The 13,202-nt window shown below is 40.6% G+C and overlaps 1 protein-coding gene across 15 annotated transcripts in view; it reads left to right on the top strand.

Moving 5' to 3' along the window:
- Window positions 1–13,202, top strand: part of S100PBP (S100P binding protein) — a 40,505-nt gene that overhangs the window by 2,388 nt on the left and 24,915 nt on the right. For 7 of the 15 annotated variants that reach the window (XM_084787883.1, XM_084787880.1, XM_084787881.1 and 4 more), the window contains exons 2-5: window positions 5,743–5,858; window positions 7,483–8,285; window positions 9,564–9,646; window positions 11,233–11,324. In XM_084787883.1, coding sequence (XP_084644009.1) covers window positions 7,485–8,285; window positions 9,564–9,646; window positions 11,233–11,324 — 976 coding nt within the window. In that variant the 5' untranslated portion in view covers window positions 5,743–5,858; window positions 7,483–7,484. Of the gene's footprint in view, window positions 1–2,104; window positions 2,318–3,123; window positions 3,323–5,742; window positions 5,859–7,482; window positions 8,286–9,563; window positions 9,647–11,232; window positions 11,325–13,202 lie in introns of those variants that run through there. The other 8 variants (XM_084787874.1, XM_084787873.1, XM_084787875.1 and 5 more) reach the window with 7 other exon arrangements.

Below are 13,202 nucleotides of genomic sequence, written 5' to 3'. Positions count from 1 at the left end.
CTGGCCTGAGTAGGACGAGGCTTTGTGCTCTAAGGCAATAGGTTTTTTGAGGTAAGATTAAAAATAGATAGGGAGCCAGTTTCTGAGGTTTGCAAGCAGGAGGTTAGAGAACAGAGAGGGGGTGGCACACTAAAGTGTGGAGAAGGGAGGGGGCGGACAGGTGAGAGAAGTGGAGGGACAGAATAGGGTCACACGGAGATGTGGAACAGAATTAAGAGAATTTGGAAATAGGAAAATATTCTCCCCCCTTAAAAATAAAGAGGCTTCCCGATCTGAAGGGCTTACCAGGCAATGCCAAGAAAGGCAGGTAGTGGCATGGGAGAGCAGTAAGTGTGTCTCTTCACTTAAGAGCTTCAGGATGTTTTTTATTGTTATTATTTTGTTTGTTTTGTTTTCCGAGACAGGGTCTCTCTGTGATAGCCTTGGCTGTCCTGGACTGGCTTGGTAGACCAGGCTCTGGCCTGGAACTCACAGCGATCCGCTGGGATTAAAGGCGTGCGCCGCCAAGCCCAGCCTATTATCAAAATCTCTGAGGCAGGGTCTCACGATGCACCACAAGCCTGGAACTTGCAGTGTAGACCAGGCTGGTCTGGAACTCAGAGATCCACACGCCTCTGTCTCCTATTAGTTGAAAGGCAAATGCCTCCACGCCTTGGAAGAGTTTCAGGAGAGTTTTATTGAAGGCTTTCCTTCCTTGAAAATTCAAATTGACTTTTATTGCAAACCCCCCCCCCTCCCCACCTTTCTTGTCTGTAACCCATACTGGTTTGGAATTTTAGATGGAACTTCCAGTAGCCTTGAACTCCCCTTGCTTCACCCTTCTGAATGCTGGGAATACAGATAAGTGGGCTCTGTTATGTCTGCCTTTTCCAGATGACTTTTGTCGTTTATACTGAAGTTCGAGACTTTAAATGAATTGCTGAGGTCTTTGGATTTTAGCCCAATGTCTCTAATACAAGATACTTCGTGGGCCATCAATTTGAAGAACTTACCTGATATTTCAGTTATCCATCCAGTCGTCTGGTCTTTAATTAGTTTAATGACAATATGGTTAACTACTTCCCTAAGTAGATCATACTGAAAGATTTCCAGAATGGGTCTGGGGGAAGTTTCCTGCCTTTCCCTTGCCGTTCCTGTGCTTAAGTCTCTTCAGATGAGATGTAGGTGGTGAGATGAGAGAGTAACCACAGCTACCCCTTACTTCTTAATTGTACCTCGTGTACTAAGTCCTTATTTCCATAGTCTTATGAAATTGTTACTATAACCTTGTGAGACTACTGGGCTGCAAGTTTCCTATTTTATAAGGGGAAATACTTGAGATTTAGGGTGGTTTTCGTGTATCTTTCACACTGGCCTTCTAACTTAATTTTTGTTGCTGTGTTTGGTTTTTGAGCCAGGGTCTCTCTCTGTTGCCCTGGCTGGCCTGGAACTGACAGTGTAGACCAGACTGGCATTGACCTCACAGAGGTTCACCTGTCTCTGTCTCTTCAGTGATGGGATTAAAGATGTACCTGTGGTTTTAAGGCCAGTCTGATATACATAGTACCATGGCCACCAGGGATACATAGATCCTGGCTCAAAAGACCCAAACCAAAACTTTTTAAAGATTTATTTATTTATTGTATATGAGTACTTTATCTGCAGAAGAGAGCATCAGTTCACATTATAGATGGTTGTGAGCCACCATGTGGTTGCTGGGAATTGAACTCAGGACCAGAGAACAGGTGGAGCTTTTAACTACTGAGCCATCTCTCCAGCCTCCTAAAACTTTTTAAAATTAATTTATTTCTATGTATGGTGTGTGAGTTTTTGTGTGAGCTTAGTGTCCGGTGGAGGGCTGAGAAAACAAGTCAGTTCTTTCCTTCTATCTTTATATGGGTACTAGAGACTGAATTCAGATCTCCGGGCTTGTGGGCTAAGTACTTGTACTCACTGAGCCATCTAGCCATCCCCTGAAAGTTTTTATTAGATATTTCAAACATATAAAGAGTTAAGCAAGGGAGCATGATAGTGATTACTATTATTACTGTCCAGGTTTTCTTCCATCTCATTTGTTGTTGTTGTTGTTGTTTTTGTTATGATTAAAAAAAAAAAGCCAGGTACGGTACCTGTTGTTCTAGGACTTGCGAGGCAAACAGGAAGGAGAATCAGGAGCTCAGGGTGTCCTTGGCTAGATAGCAAGTTTCAGGATCGCCTGGGCTCCATGAGACCTCGTCTCGAAACAATCAAAACATTACAGATAGATTGAGGCTCTCCGTGTCTCCTTGCCAGTCTTGTTTCCTAGCTGCTGCCAGAAGTTCTTGCTGTCCTAAATGTGGTGGGTTTTATTCTTGTGACTACTTTTTAAAATTTGTGATTACATGTATATATTCATAGAAACTTTGTTTAACTGATAATTGCAATGGGGAAAAGGTAGGAAATCTTTAGAACACGTAGCAGCCTATTTAATTTTGTGGGCCTTACTTAAATGGTGATTTATTTGTTTTTTCTTAAGTCTGAAAAATGTGAATAAGATAATTAGAAATTTGAGCAGGAGTTTAAAATTTTCATTATTTTATGTGTATAGATGTTTTGCCTGCAGGTATGTCTGTGTACCCTGTATGCCTGGTGCCTGCAGCGATCAGAAGAGGGGGCAGGATCCCCTGGAACCTGAGTTAGGAACAGTTGTGAGTCACCGCATCTGAGTGCTGGGAATGGTGCCTAGGTCCCCTAGAAGAGCAGCCAGCCCTGAGTAGGATGTTTTAGGATAAAGAATTCTTATTTATAGAGCCTAGAGAGATGGCTCAGCTCTTCCAAAGGACCCAGGTTCAATTCCCAGCACTCACATGGCAGCTCACAACTGTCTGAAACTCCAAGATCTGACACCCTCACACAGATATACATGCAGGCAAGACACCAATGCACATACAATAAAAATAAATAAATTATTTTTAAAATTAAAAAAAGAATATTTATAAACAGAATGGTGTGATACTTGAGATTTGATTCAAAATGATCCAGTAAAGGGGAGAAGGATGGAGTGAAGGGTTAGCAGTGGGGGTGGGGGTTGGTTGGGGGGTGCTGAGTGGTGGCTTTGAAGCTTCTTCATGTTGCTAACAAGTTTTTGTTGTTTGTTTGAGACAGGCTCTATAACCGTGGCTGACCTGGAGTTCTCTCTGTAGGCCAGGCTGGCCTCAAACTCACAGCGATCTGCCAGGATCTGCCTCCCAAGTGCTGGGGTTAAAGGTGTACACCACCACACCAGGCTTACTTACATGTTTTAAATTATATTAAAAAGAATTTTTGAAAATCTGCAACTAAAGTTGCAAAGAGAATGACTTGTGTGAGTTAAAATTTGTTTCTGTCTCGTTGTGTGTATGATACTATTTTGGATGCTCTTGCCATTGGGGCATGATTAGAGGAGCTCATGGTGTTTTGTGTCCCTGGATGATGGTGAGGTCAGTGGGGCCTAGGGCAGCTTCTCATGCGTTCTTAGGGTAGCTTAAATTATTTTTGCAAGTAGTAAAAATCTGTCTTCAATATCTGCATACCCTATAGTGTTTTAGCAAGCGTAGAACATTTAGAAGGCCTAGGTTTTGGATTCTACTTTTGCTGTTTGCTAAGTGACCTTGGAGGCAAGTCTACCACAAAAGACAGAAGAAGACTGCCTTTGGAAATAGACTTTGGGTTGGATTCTTGTTCTAGCATTATTAGCTCGTGAACTTAAGTAAGTTACTTAACATTTCGGAGTTTTCACCATGAAACCTTACTGAACACTCCAAACAAGTACTTGAGCTGTATATTTTTTTGGAGTGATTGGGATGAAGGGGGAGTGGCCCAGAAATGGCTTCTAAGAAATGAGGTTGCTTGAGCTCAGTGCCTGTGATATTTGCGTTTAAAAATCTCAAATTGTTGGGTTTTAGGGATGGTGGTGGTGATAATTCTTGCTGTGTAGCCCATTCTGGTTTCCAGGTCGGGGGATTATAGTATACTGGAGCTGGCACAAGGTTTTTTTTTTTTGGTTTTTCGAGACAGGGTTTCTCTATGTAGCCTTGGTTGTCCTGGACTCGCTTTGTAGACCAGGCTGGCCTCGAACTCACAGCGATCCGCCTGCCTCTGCCTCCCGAGTGCTGGGATTAAAGGCGTGCGCCACCATGCCCGGCTATGGCACAAGGTTTCTTAAACATAAAAAAAGCCCAAAAGCCCAAAACCTCCACTTTTCTAGACGAGAGCACTGTTACTGCTGCCAAAAAAGATGATTTTACTCTATAAAATAGCTTAATCACTGGGCCAAAAAAATTACATCCTTTTCTTTTCTGGCCTAATCATACTTCTTTTTTATTTTTTACTTTATTTATTTATTTTGATACAAGGTATGTTTTGAGACTATATAGCTTTGGGTCACTGTAGATTAGGCTGACCTTGAACTCAGAATTTAACTGCCTGTCTCCTCTTGAATGTTAGGATTAAAGGCATACACCACCATGCCTGGCTCATCACACTTCTGAGTTAACTAGATCCTTCTTAAGTATAAAATGCTATCTCCCCCCCCCCCCCATTTTATATCCTCTCTTATTAAGAATTAATACTTGGTGTTTTCTTGCTGACAAGTTGCCAGGCATGGTGGTACATGCTTTTAGCCCCAGCACTTGGGAGTCAGAGGCATGTGAATCTCTTGAATTTGAGGACAGCAAGTTCTAGGACAGCCAGGGCTGTACAGAAAAACCTTGTCTCAAAAAACAAAAACAAAAAGTTATATGCTGTGGAGGTTGAGAACCATATCTTTTTTTGTTTGTTGTTTTGTGTTTTGTTTGTTTTTCAAGACATGGTTTCTCTGTGTAGCCTGTCTCTGCCTCCCGAATGCTGAGATGATAGACATACGCTACCACACCCACCTTGTGTTTATGTCTTTGCTGGCTTTTTCTTTGTGTGTGTGTTTTATTTGTTTGTTTGTTTGTTTTGCTTTTTGAGACAGGGTTTCTCTGTGTAGCCTTGCCTGTCCTAGACTTGCTTTGTATACCAGGCTGGCCTCGAACTCACAGTGATCTGCCTGCCTCTGCCTCCTGAGTGCTGGGATTGAAGGCATGGGCCACCATGCATGGCCTTTCTTTATGTTTTATATGTATTGGAAATGAGGAAGGGGACTGATTGGTTTTTGGTGTGTTCATAGGTTTTAGAATTTGGTAAAATCTTTGAGATGGCCTAGTTTGCCTTCTCTAACCCTTTTCTATTTTTTAAAAATATATTTTATTAATTTATTCATATTACATCTCAATTGTTATCCTATCCCTTGTATCCTCCCATTGCTCCCTCCCTCCCATTTCTCACTTATTCCCCTCCCCTATGACTCTGACTGAGGGCAACCTCCTCCCTCTATATATGCTCATAGGATATCAAGTCTCTTCTTGGCCCTTTTCTATTTTACAAGGAAATAAACCCTAATGGTTCGGGCTTGTTAGTGACAGAGCCAGATCTTAGGTCTTAGGACTCCCAGTCTTTGTGTATCCCACTAAAACAGACAATAGACTTAAGAAAGTGCCAGTTGTTGGGAGGATCTAAACCAGTTCTTAGTTGCATAATTTTTTCCATCTAAAGATTTTTCTTTGGTGTTCTTCACTGAAAATAATCCAACTTGCTGGTATTAAAAAAAAAGTCAAGATCAAAATTAATAGATGGAACACCTTGAAGCATAATGCAGTTGACTTTGTAATTATGGGAATTGAAAGTGATGAGACGATCCTTTAATTTTCTTTGTGCCTGCAGGAAGGTGGGAGTCAATCACTTTGACAAGTCTCCTGAAAGGAACAGCCAGCTCGAGTTGACACCTTTTCCATTTGGTCTCGTGGCAAAGGCAGAGAGTGCTCCAGCAGCTCCGCACAGTATGGAAGATATCTTTTTAATTTTTGGTTTTTGAAATAGGGTCTCACTGTATAATTCTGGCTGATGTCTAAGATTCACCTGCTTTTACCTTCTGAGTGCTGGGATAAAGGCATGTACCATTATAGCCAGCAACATTTATCTATGTACCTTCCTCTTCCTTTAAAAAAATTCATTTCCGTAAAAAAATATATACATATATATGTGTACATATATATGTGTGTATATATATATTTCCCCCGCCCCCAGTTGGATCACAAACCTGGAGTCCCAGCTTCTGTGGAGGCTGAAGCAGGAGGATTGCAAATTTAAGTCCCAATTGTACTACAGAACAAGTTAGGTCCAGGCTGGGCATCTCAGTAGGAGCCTATCGAAAAAGTAAGAAATAGTGTAAGGATGTAATTCAGTGTAGAGAGCTTGCATAGCATGCATGAGGCTCCAGCTTCAGTCACCAGAACAGGAAAGTAATACATGTTCCTTTTTTTTTTTTTTTTTTTAATTTTAATTTATGTGAGTTGGTGTGGGGTGTCAGATCTTGGAGTTACAGACAGTTGTGAGCTACCATGTGGGTGCTGGGAATTGAACCCGGGTCCTTTGGAAGAGCAGGCAGTGTTCTTAACCACCGAGCCATCTCTCCAGCCCCACATGTTCCTTTTTAAAAGTGTAAAGTTTGTGTCTAAACATTTCATAAAACGTTTATTTTGCTTGTATATTATAGTATTCCATGGTAGTACATACCAGGCTACTTTAAACAGTTGACAGTGTTTTTGACGTGACTGTCTTGTGATTTTTATCAAACTTCTCTCTTTGAGGTGGACAGTTAGGTTGCCTCTAATAATTGACTGTTCTGAACAATACTGCTTTGAATGTGCTTGGGTTTCCATGTGCATTTGTAGTAGGGGGTTCTAGATGATAAATTTCCAGAAGTGAGATTGGTAGATCAGATGGTATTGCCAAGTTACTCTTCACAAAACAGTATGTTAACTTACACTCTTACCAGTAGTAAGTACTTTTCTCAGCCTCACCAACCCAACTTCTTTCATTTTAATTTCTGCCATTTTGATCAGAAAAAAGTATCTTATTCAAACTTTGGTTTTTACAATGCTGATAAAGTTAAATATCTTAATTATTTCTTTTTTTAAAATTTATTCAGATTACATCTTGATTGTTATCCCATCTCTTGTATCCTCCCATTCCTCCTTCCCTCCCGCTTTCACCCTATTCCCCTCCTCTAAGTCTATGACTGAGGGGGACCTCCTCCCCCACTGTATGGTCATAGGCTATCAAGTCTCATCTTGGTAGCCTGCTTATTCTTTCTCAGAGTGCCACCAGGCCTCTCCACAAGGGGAAGTAGTCAAATGTGGAGCACCAGAGTTCATGTCAAAGCCAGTCCTCGCTCTCCACAGAACTATGGAGAATATCCTGTCTATTAGCTAGATCAGAGTAGAAGTTCAATGTTTACTACTTGTATTGCCCTAGGTTAGTGCTTAATTATTTCTTAAGTTACAAATCCTGGTGCAAGCACAGGATTTGAGACCCTAGGATGCCACCTCTATATACATAGTAGATTAGAGTTGGTTTAAGATATTTCTCGTTCTTCAGCAAAACTTCCTCATATTTTTTCAGATATGACGTGCTCACTATTGCCCTCTGAACAGTCTTCTGGTACCTCTTTTTTGCCTAAAAACAATGCCTCCTTTTCTTGGGGTTCCCTGGATGAAGATGAATTGGATGACTCCTTGTTGGAGTTTTGTGATGGAGAAGAAGATGATGGCCATTTCAGTTTCACAGAAGAAGAGATAGAGATGCTCTTGAAGGACGACGATGATGGGCATGATGAGTATGGGGCGAGAAAGAGTCGGATTCTACCTGACACTCCTCAAGAGAACTCTTTGTACAGCTTGGGACCAGCAGCTGAGACCCCTGGCTTCTTCAAACTACCTCAACTAAGTACATCAGTTGGCCATGGGCCAGCTCCTAGTAAATCACTAAACAGACACTTTGTACTCGAAAAGAATCTTATCAAAGTAACTGTTGTTGCACCATTTAATCCAACAGTTTGTGATCCTGTGCTTGATAAAGACAAGATCGATTCCTCCAAAGAAACGGAAAAACCTGCCTCCCTTGGGGAACAGACGAGAGAAGATACTCCTCCTCCTAATGAGAGTAAACGTTGCACTGAACCTGAAGGGGTCAGTCCCAGTAACTCTGCTTGGGATGGGTCCCTGCTTGCTTCTCCTTCAAACAGTAACATCGAACAAACTGCCTCTGATAAAAATATACCTGAAACTAAGAAACCTACCCCTGTATTCTCTCAGATGGCCAGCCATTCAGAGGTGCCCAGCAGGGCGTCATCCTGGAAAAATAGTGGATCACAGAGATCAGGTTGTGAAGTGAGAATTCCAGTTGTGTCCAGTTCATCAAATAGAGTAAGTACATATTTTTTTTCTTTTCTTTTTCTTTTTTGGTTTTTTGAGACAGGGTTTCTCTGTGTAGCCTTGGCTGTCCTGGACTCACTTTGTAGACCAGATTGGCCTCAAACTCACAGTGATCCACCTGCCTCTGCCTCCCAAGTGCTGGGATTAAAGGCATGCGCCACCACCACCTGGCCATATTTTTTTTTCAAGACAAAGTAGAAAAGAAGTTGTTTTTATTCAGAAAGTGTTCCTATATACTTATAACTCCTATATATAACTGTATAAAACTTCCTCTGTGGACATCTAAACCACAATGCTAATTTTGTTTGAGTTTAGCAGAACTTTGTATTTAGGGGAATTAAGATTTGAATCCTGACTGAGACCATTACTTTAATTCTTTAACCTCTTATGTTCCTTCAAACTTCTTTTACTTTGTTTTTTCCAAGACAGGCTTTTTCTATGTAGCCCTGGCTGTCTTGGAACTCTTCTTTATAGACCAGGCTGTCCTGGAACTCCCAGAGATCCACCTGCCTCTGCCTCCGGAATGCTGGGATTAAAGGCGTGCGCCACTACGCCTGGCCCGCTTTTTTGAAATTTTAAGAAAGAATTTTGCTATGGAGCCTTGGCTGGCCTGGAATTCACTCTGTTAGCCTGGCTGGCCTAGGTCTTGCAGCAATCCTGCTTCTGCTTCCTAAGTGCTGCGATTATAAGCATGTGTCCCTGAATCTAGCCTGGGCTTTCTAATTTTTGTATGTGGTTTCTTTTAAGTGCTGGAGATCCAGACCAGGGCCTCACACATGCTAGGGAAGTGAACCATAGCCTTGGAGCCTCCTTAACCTCTGAGACTGATTCCCTATCTCCCAAATGGGATGTATAAAATAAGCCCTTTTTCAGAAGGTTTTTTCCTTTTTCAAAAAACTATAATTGCTATTTTATTTTAAATGCTACCATAGTGTGTTACACACAGTAGTGTTTAAAGATAATTATTTATTAAAACAAAACAAAACATTTTCCCCGGGCGGTGGTGGCACATACCTGTAACCCTAGGACTGGAGAAGCAGAGACAGGAGGATCTCTTTTTGAGTTCTAGGCTAGCCTGATCTACAAAGCGAGTTCCAGGACAGCTGGCTACACAGAGAAACCCTGTTTCAACCACGCCCCACAAAGGGTATATATTTATATTCTCATAGTGATATTTTCAGTTATATGATATAGCTGAAAATTATAAAAATTATAACTAGTAATTATCTGTCCTATTTCTTCCTTCTGCTCTGGAAAACAACAAACCAGCATGCTTTTGACAAGGATTCTGGGGAGGTGAAAGGTGAGAGAAGACTAGGCAAAGTCATTCCTGTTCTACAAACCAGAACCAGGTAATGTAATATATAACCATTCTGGTTTCTGGTGATTCTCTTTCATTTCTTTCTTCCCATCCCCAGTATCTTCTTTATGCATCTGGGGGGAGAGGGGCAGGAAATTCTGCAGGAGATACCAAGCGAACTTAAAATCTATCTGTGTTATCTTAGACAAATCAATAATCTCTCACTTCAGTTTCTATGTCAGCAAAATGAAGCTAATGATGCCTTTCCTACAGCCTCACAAGGTTATTTTGAAAGTAAAAAGACATACAAGTAGAACACTGTATAAATACAACGTTTCTTCCATGTGTGAGGACGTCTGGTCATATATATAAGAAGTCAGAATTTTTTAAAAATCGAAATTATTTAGAAAATTATTTAGTTTTTCTCTCTCTTGTACAGCTGGGGACAACTGTTGCAGATTTGAGGCATCTTTTTTAATTTACTTTCTTGTTGCCAGGAGGTGGCAGTACCTATACGTGGGCATTTTCAATTGAATGTACTGGAAAAGCTACTTTACAGGTTGAATCAGAAAAATAAAAAGTGCCGGGGCGTGGTGTCACATGCCTTTAATCCCAGCACTTGGGAAGCAGAGGCAGGTGGATCACTGTGAGTTCAAGGCCAGCCTGGTCTACAAAGCGAGTCCAGGACAGCCAAAGCTACACAGAGAAACCCTGTGTCAAAAAACAAAACAAAAAAAGAAAATTGAAAAGTTTTAAAAAATAACACTTATAGCATGTTTACTCTGTTTTAAACATTTTAAAATGACAATTAAGGTTATTTTCTACTAAATTTTAGTTTACTGCCTTCTGTTTTATTTTCCCACATAAGGGGAGCTTTCTCAATTTTTTCCTTTTTTTTTGAGATTTTTATTTTAATTTTATGGATATAAGTACTTATTTATATTTGTATTTGTGTACCATGTGTGTACAGTGTCCACAGAAGAGGGTGTCAGATCCTCTTGAGACTGGAGTTACAGTTGTGAGCCGCTATGTGTGTAATGGAAATTGAACCCCAGGGCCTCTAGAAGAGCAGCCAGTCCTGTTAACTGCTGAGACATCTCTCCAGCCACACTCTGTAAATTTTTAGAGTGAAATAATACCAAACCCCACAAATGAGGCTGCTTAGAACATGAGTATATTTACAATGTCAGTCTTCATTTACTGCCTCTTTTTATACAGAGCTATCAGTTTGAACAAGGACTAAGAACTTGCTCTTGCCAAGGTCATGATTGGCCTAATTGCCAGATTTAGCTGGAAGGTTTTTTCCCCCAGTCTTAATCTAATTCAACTTTTTCTGTGTGGCACAATCAAGTTTGCTGAACTTGAGTTATTCAACAAATGCTTTCTCTGTCTAGGAGCATTTTTACATTCTGATACTTTGTTAGCAGAAGTTTTAGTTCTTTTCTTCCTCTACTTCTAAACTCTACGTGACTTCAGTTTTGTATTGTGGCTTACATCACCTTCTATATCACTGCATCTTAAAGAGAATTTGCTCTGAAAGTTGGTTGTTTAACCTATCATCAATATGTAACTTTTCTATAAAGCACTGTAGTCACGATCCTAACGGAGTGTTTTTCCTCCTGGTTTGCTTTATTCAAGGATGTTTTCACAAGCAGATCTAGAAAAACAGAAGGACATTTATCTCAGCAAAGTCATTGCTCATATAGAAGACCCAGGGGACTCTAACCAAGGTAACATGGTAACCAAACAAAGAATGGCTTATAAAACTTGATTTGGGGCATTTTTTTCCTATGGTAATAAGCTTAAACTGGGATGTTGTTTTGAATTTTCTTAAATTGATAAAGAAGAAAACTTTCTCTAAAGGTTACTCAAAGGATTAATTAAGCAGATAATTATGCAAAGGTTTGGCCAACAAGTATTAGATAAGGGACTCGGGCCAGTGGGTCCTCCCTGTAGGTGAGGGCTGAAACCCAGACATTAATCTTTTTTTTTTTAAACGGGGGCTTGTTGTTGCTATTTTAACTGTTAAGTAGTACTTATAGATGAAGTGAATGATATTCCTTACTAATCAATGTTTTGGGTCTTTTAAAATGTGGAATTACTTTCCCTCTTGTCTTTGGTTTTGAATGTAAAAAGCAAGCCTTTCAAACTTCATCCTGTGTCTTGGCTTCTCAGTACAAGTCTGAATTATGTTCTAGATCCTTCAAGCTAATCTGCCCGTACTTCATCAGACGCTGTCGTAAGCCAAAGTGGAGAATAAGTTCTCCAGCCCTGACGAGATGATGTTTTATTCAGTTTGACCTAGTGGCCAGTGGAAGGTCCAAAAGAGAAAGGAGCAGAATAGAAGGCGTGGAATGTTGGGAGGTTTTATACTGATGAAAGGATTTCTTCCCATAAAGGTCACTCTGTCTTTCCTTTAGTAAACAGAAGTTTAGCACCCTTCTGTAGAGTCCTTTGAAGTGTTAAGTTTGATGATTAGGAACAGGAGACATAAGCCATGGGTCTCGGCTTATGTTCATGGTCTAGAGAAGATCAGTATACTAAAGTATTGATTAGTTTTCTAAAAAACACATTCAGAGTCATGTAGGAGCTAGGAAGGAGGCCTTCAGTGTGTGTTTGGGAAGAATGGAGATGGTTGAGGAGGATGTCCGAGGTAAGCCTCATAGAAAGGGATGTGCGCAGGCGTTCAGATCTGTTCTAGGGAAGGTTAGAGAAGCTGTTCTGCAGCGAAGACTCCCTTCTCTGGAGAAGCTCTGCACTAGTAGTTCCTGTCTTACACAGTTTAGAATGCTAACTTCAATCAGGAGGGAGTTTAAAAAATAAATCCCTTTATTTTTTTATTCAAGGTTTTATTAAACAATCAGATGTCAATGTGTCATTCCTTAGCTGCCTGTTTGTGAGGCTTTTTTGTTTGAACTGTTAGGTCTGGTAACATTTTCCCACCCATGTCATTGAAGGGCAGACTTTAAAGAGATTTGCTCATCTTCAAGCTTGTTTTAAAAAAAAGAAAAGCCTGGCAGTTGTTTCTCCTGCTGAGGTGGCTTCTTTTATGTCCTAGGAGATGGCACTGGTGTCTAGTTATATTTTCTCTTTTCATTTGAAGTGTTCAAAGTTCTCATGCAAAGTAAAGGCACAATTGCTCACATTTTAGCATCCATTCCATTTGCTTTCTTACTCAGCATCTCTCCCCCAATTACTACAATTTATATCCTAGTTCCACAGGATAGCTAGAAAGCCAGTGAGAAAGCAACAGATTTCAGTGGTTGAAAAAAATAAAGTCTAGAGTTAACCTGAGGTTTATTTTTATAACATTTTCTTTTGTGCACATGTGTGCATGGATGTAGGCATGTGCATGGATGTCGACGTGTGTAGCCCCAGTGCATGTGAGTAGGACAACTTGAAAGAGTCAGTTCTTTCCTTCCACCACATAGATCCCAAATATTGCGGTTAGGTCATTAGGCGTGGCAGTGGCTGCCTTTACCTGTTGAGCCATCCTACTGATACAACTCTGTGTAATATCTTGGCACCATTGTTGAACAGCTGGGGCCTTGGGCCACTAAAAACTTGTTTGCAAAGTGAAAATAATGAAATTTAGCTTTTGTGAAACA

This window comes from Acomys minous (genome assembly GCF_964271855.1).
Source record: "Acomys minous genome assembly, chromosome: 6".
Lineage (NCBI taxonomy): Eukaryota > Metazoa > Chordata > Mammalia > Rodentia > Muridae > Acomys > Acomys minous.
The sequence above is the reverse complement of the archived record's forward strand: the minus strand, read 5'-3'. Positions and strand labels throughout refer to the sequence as shown.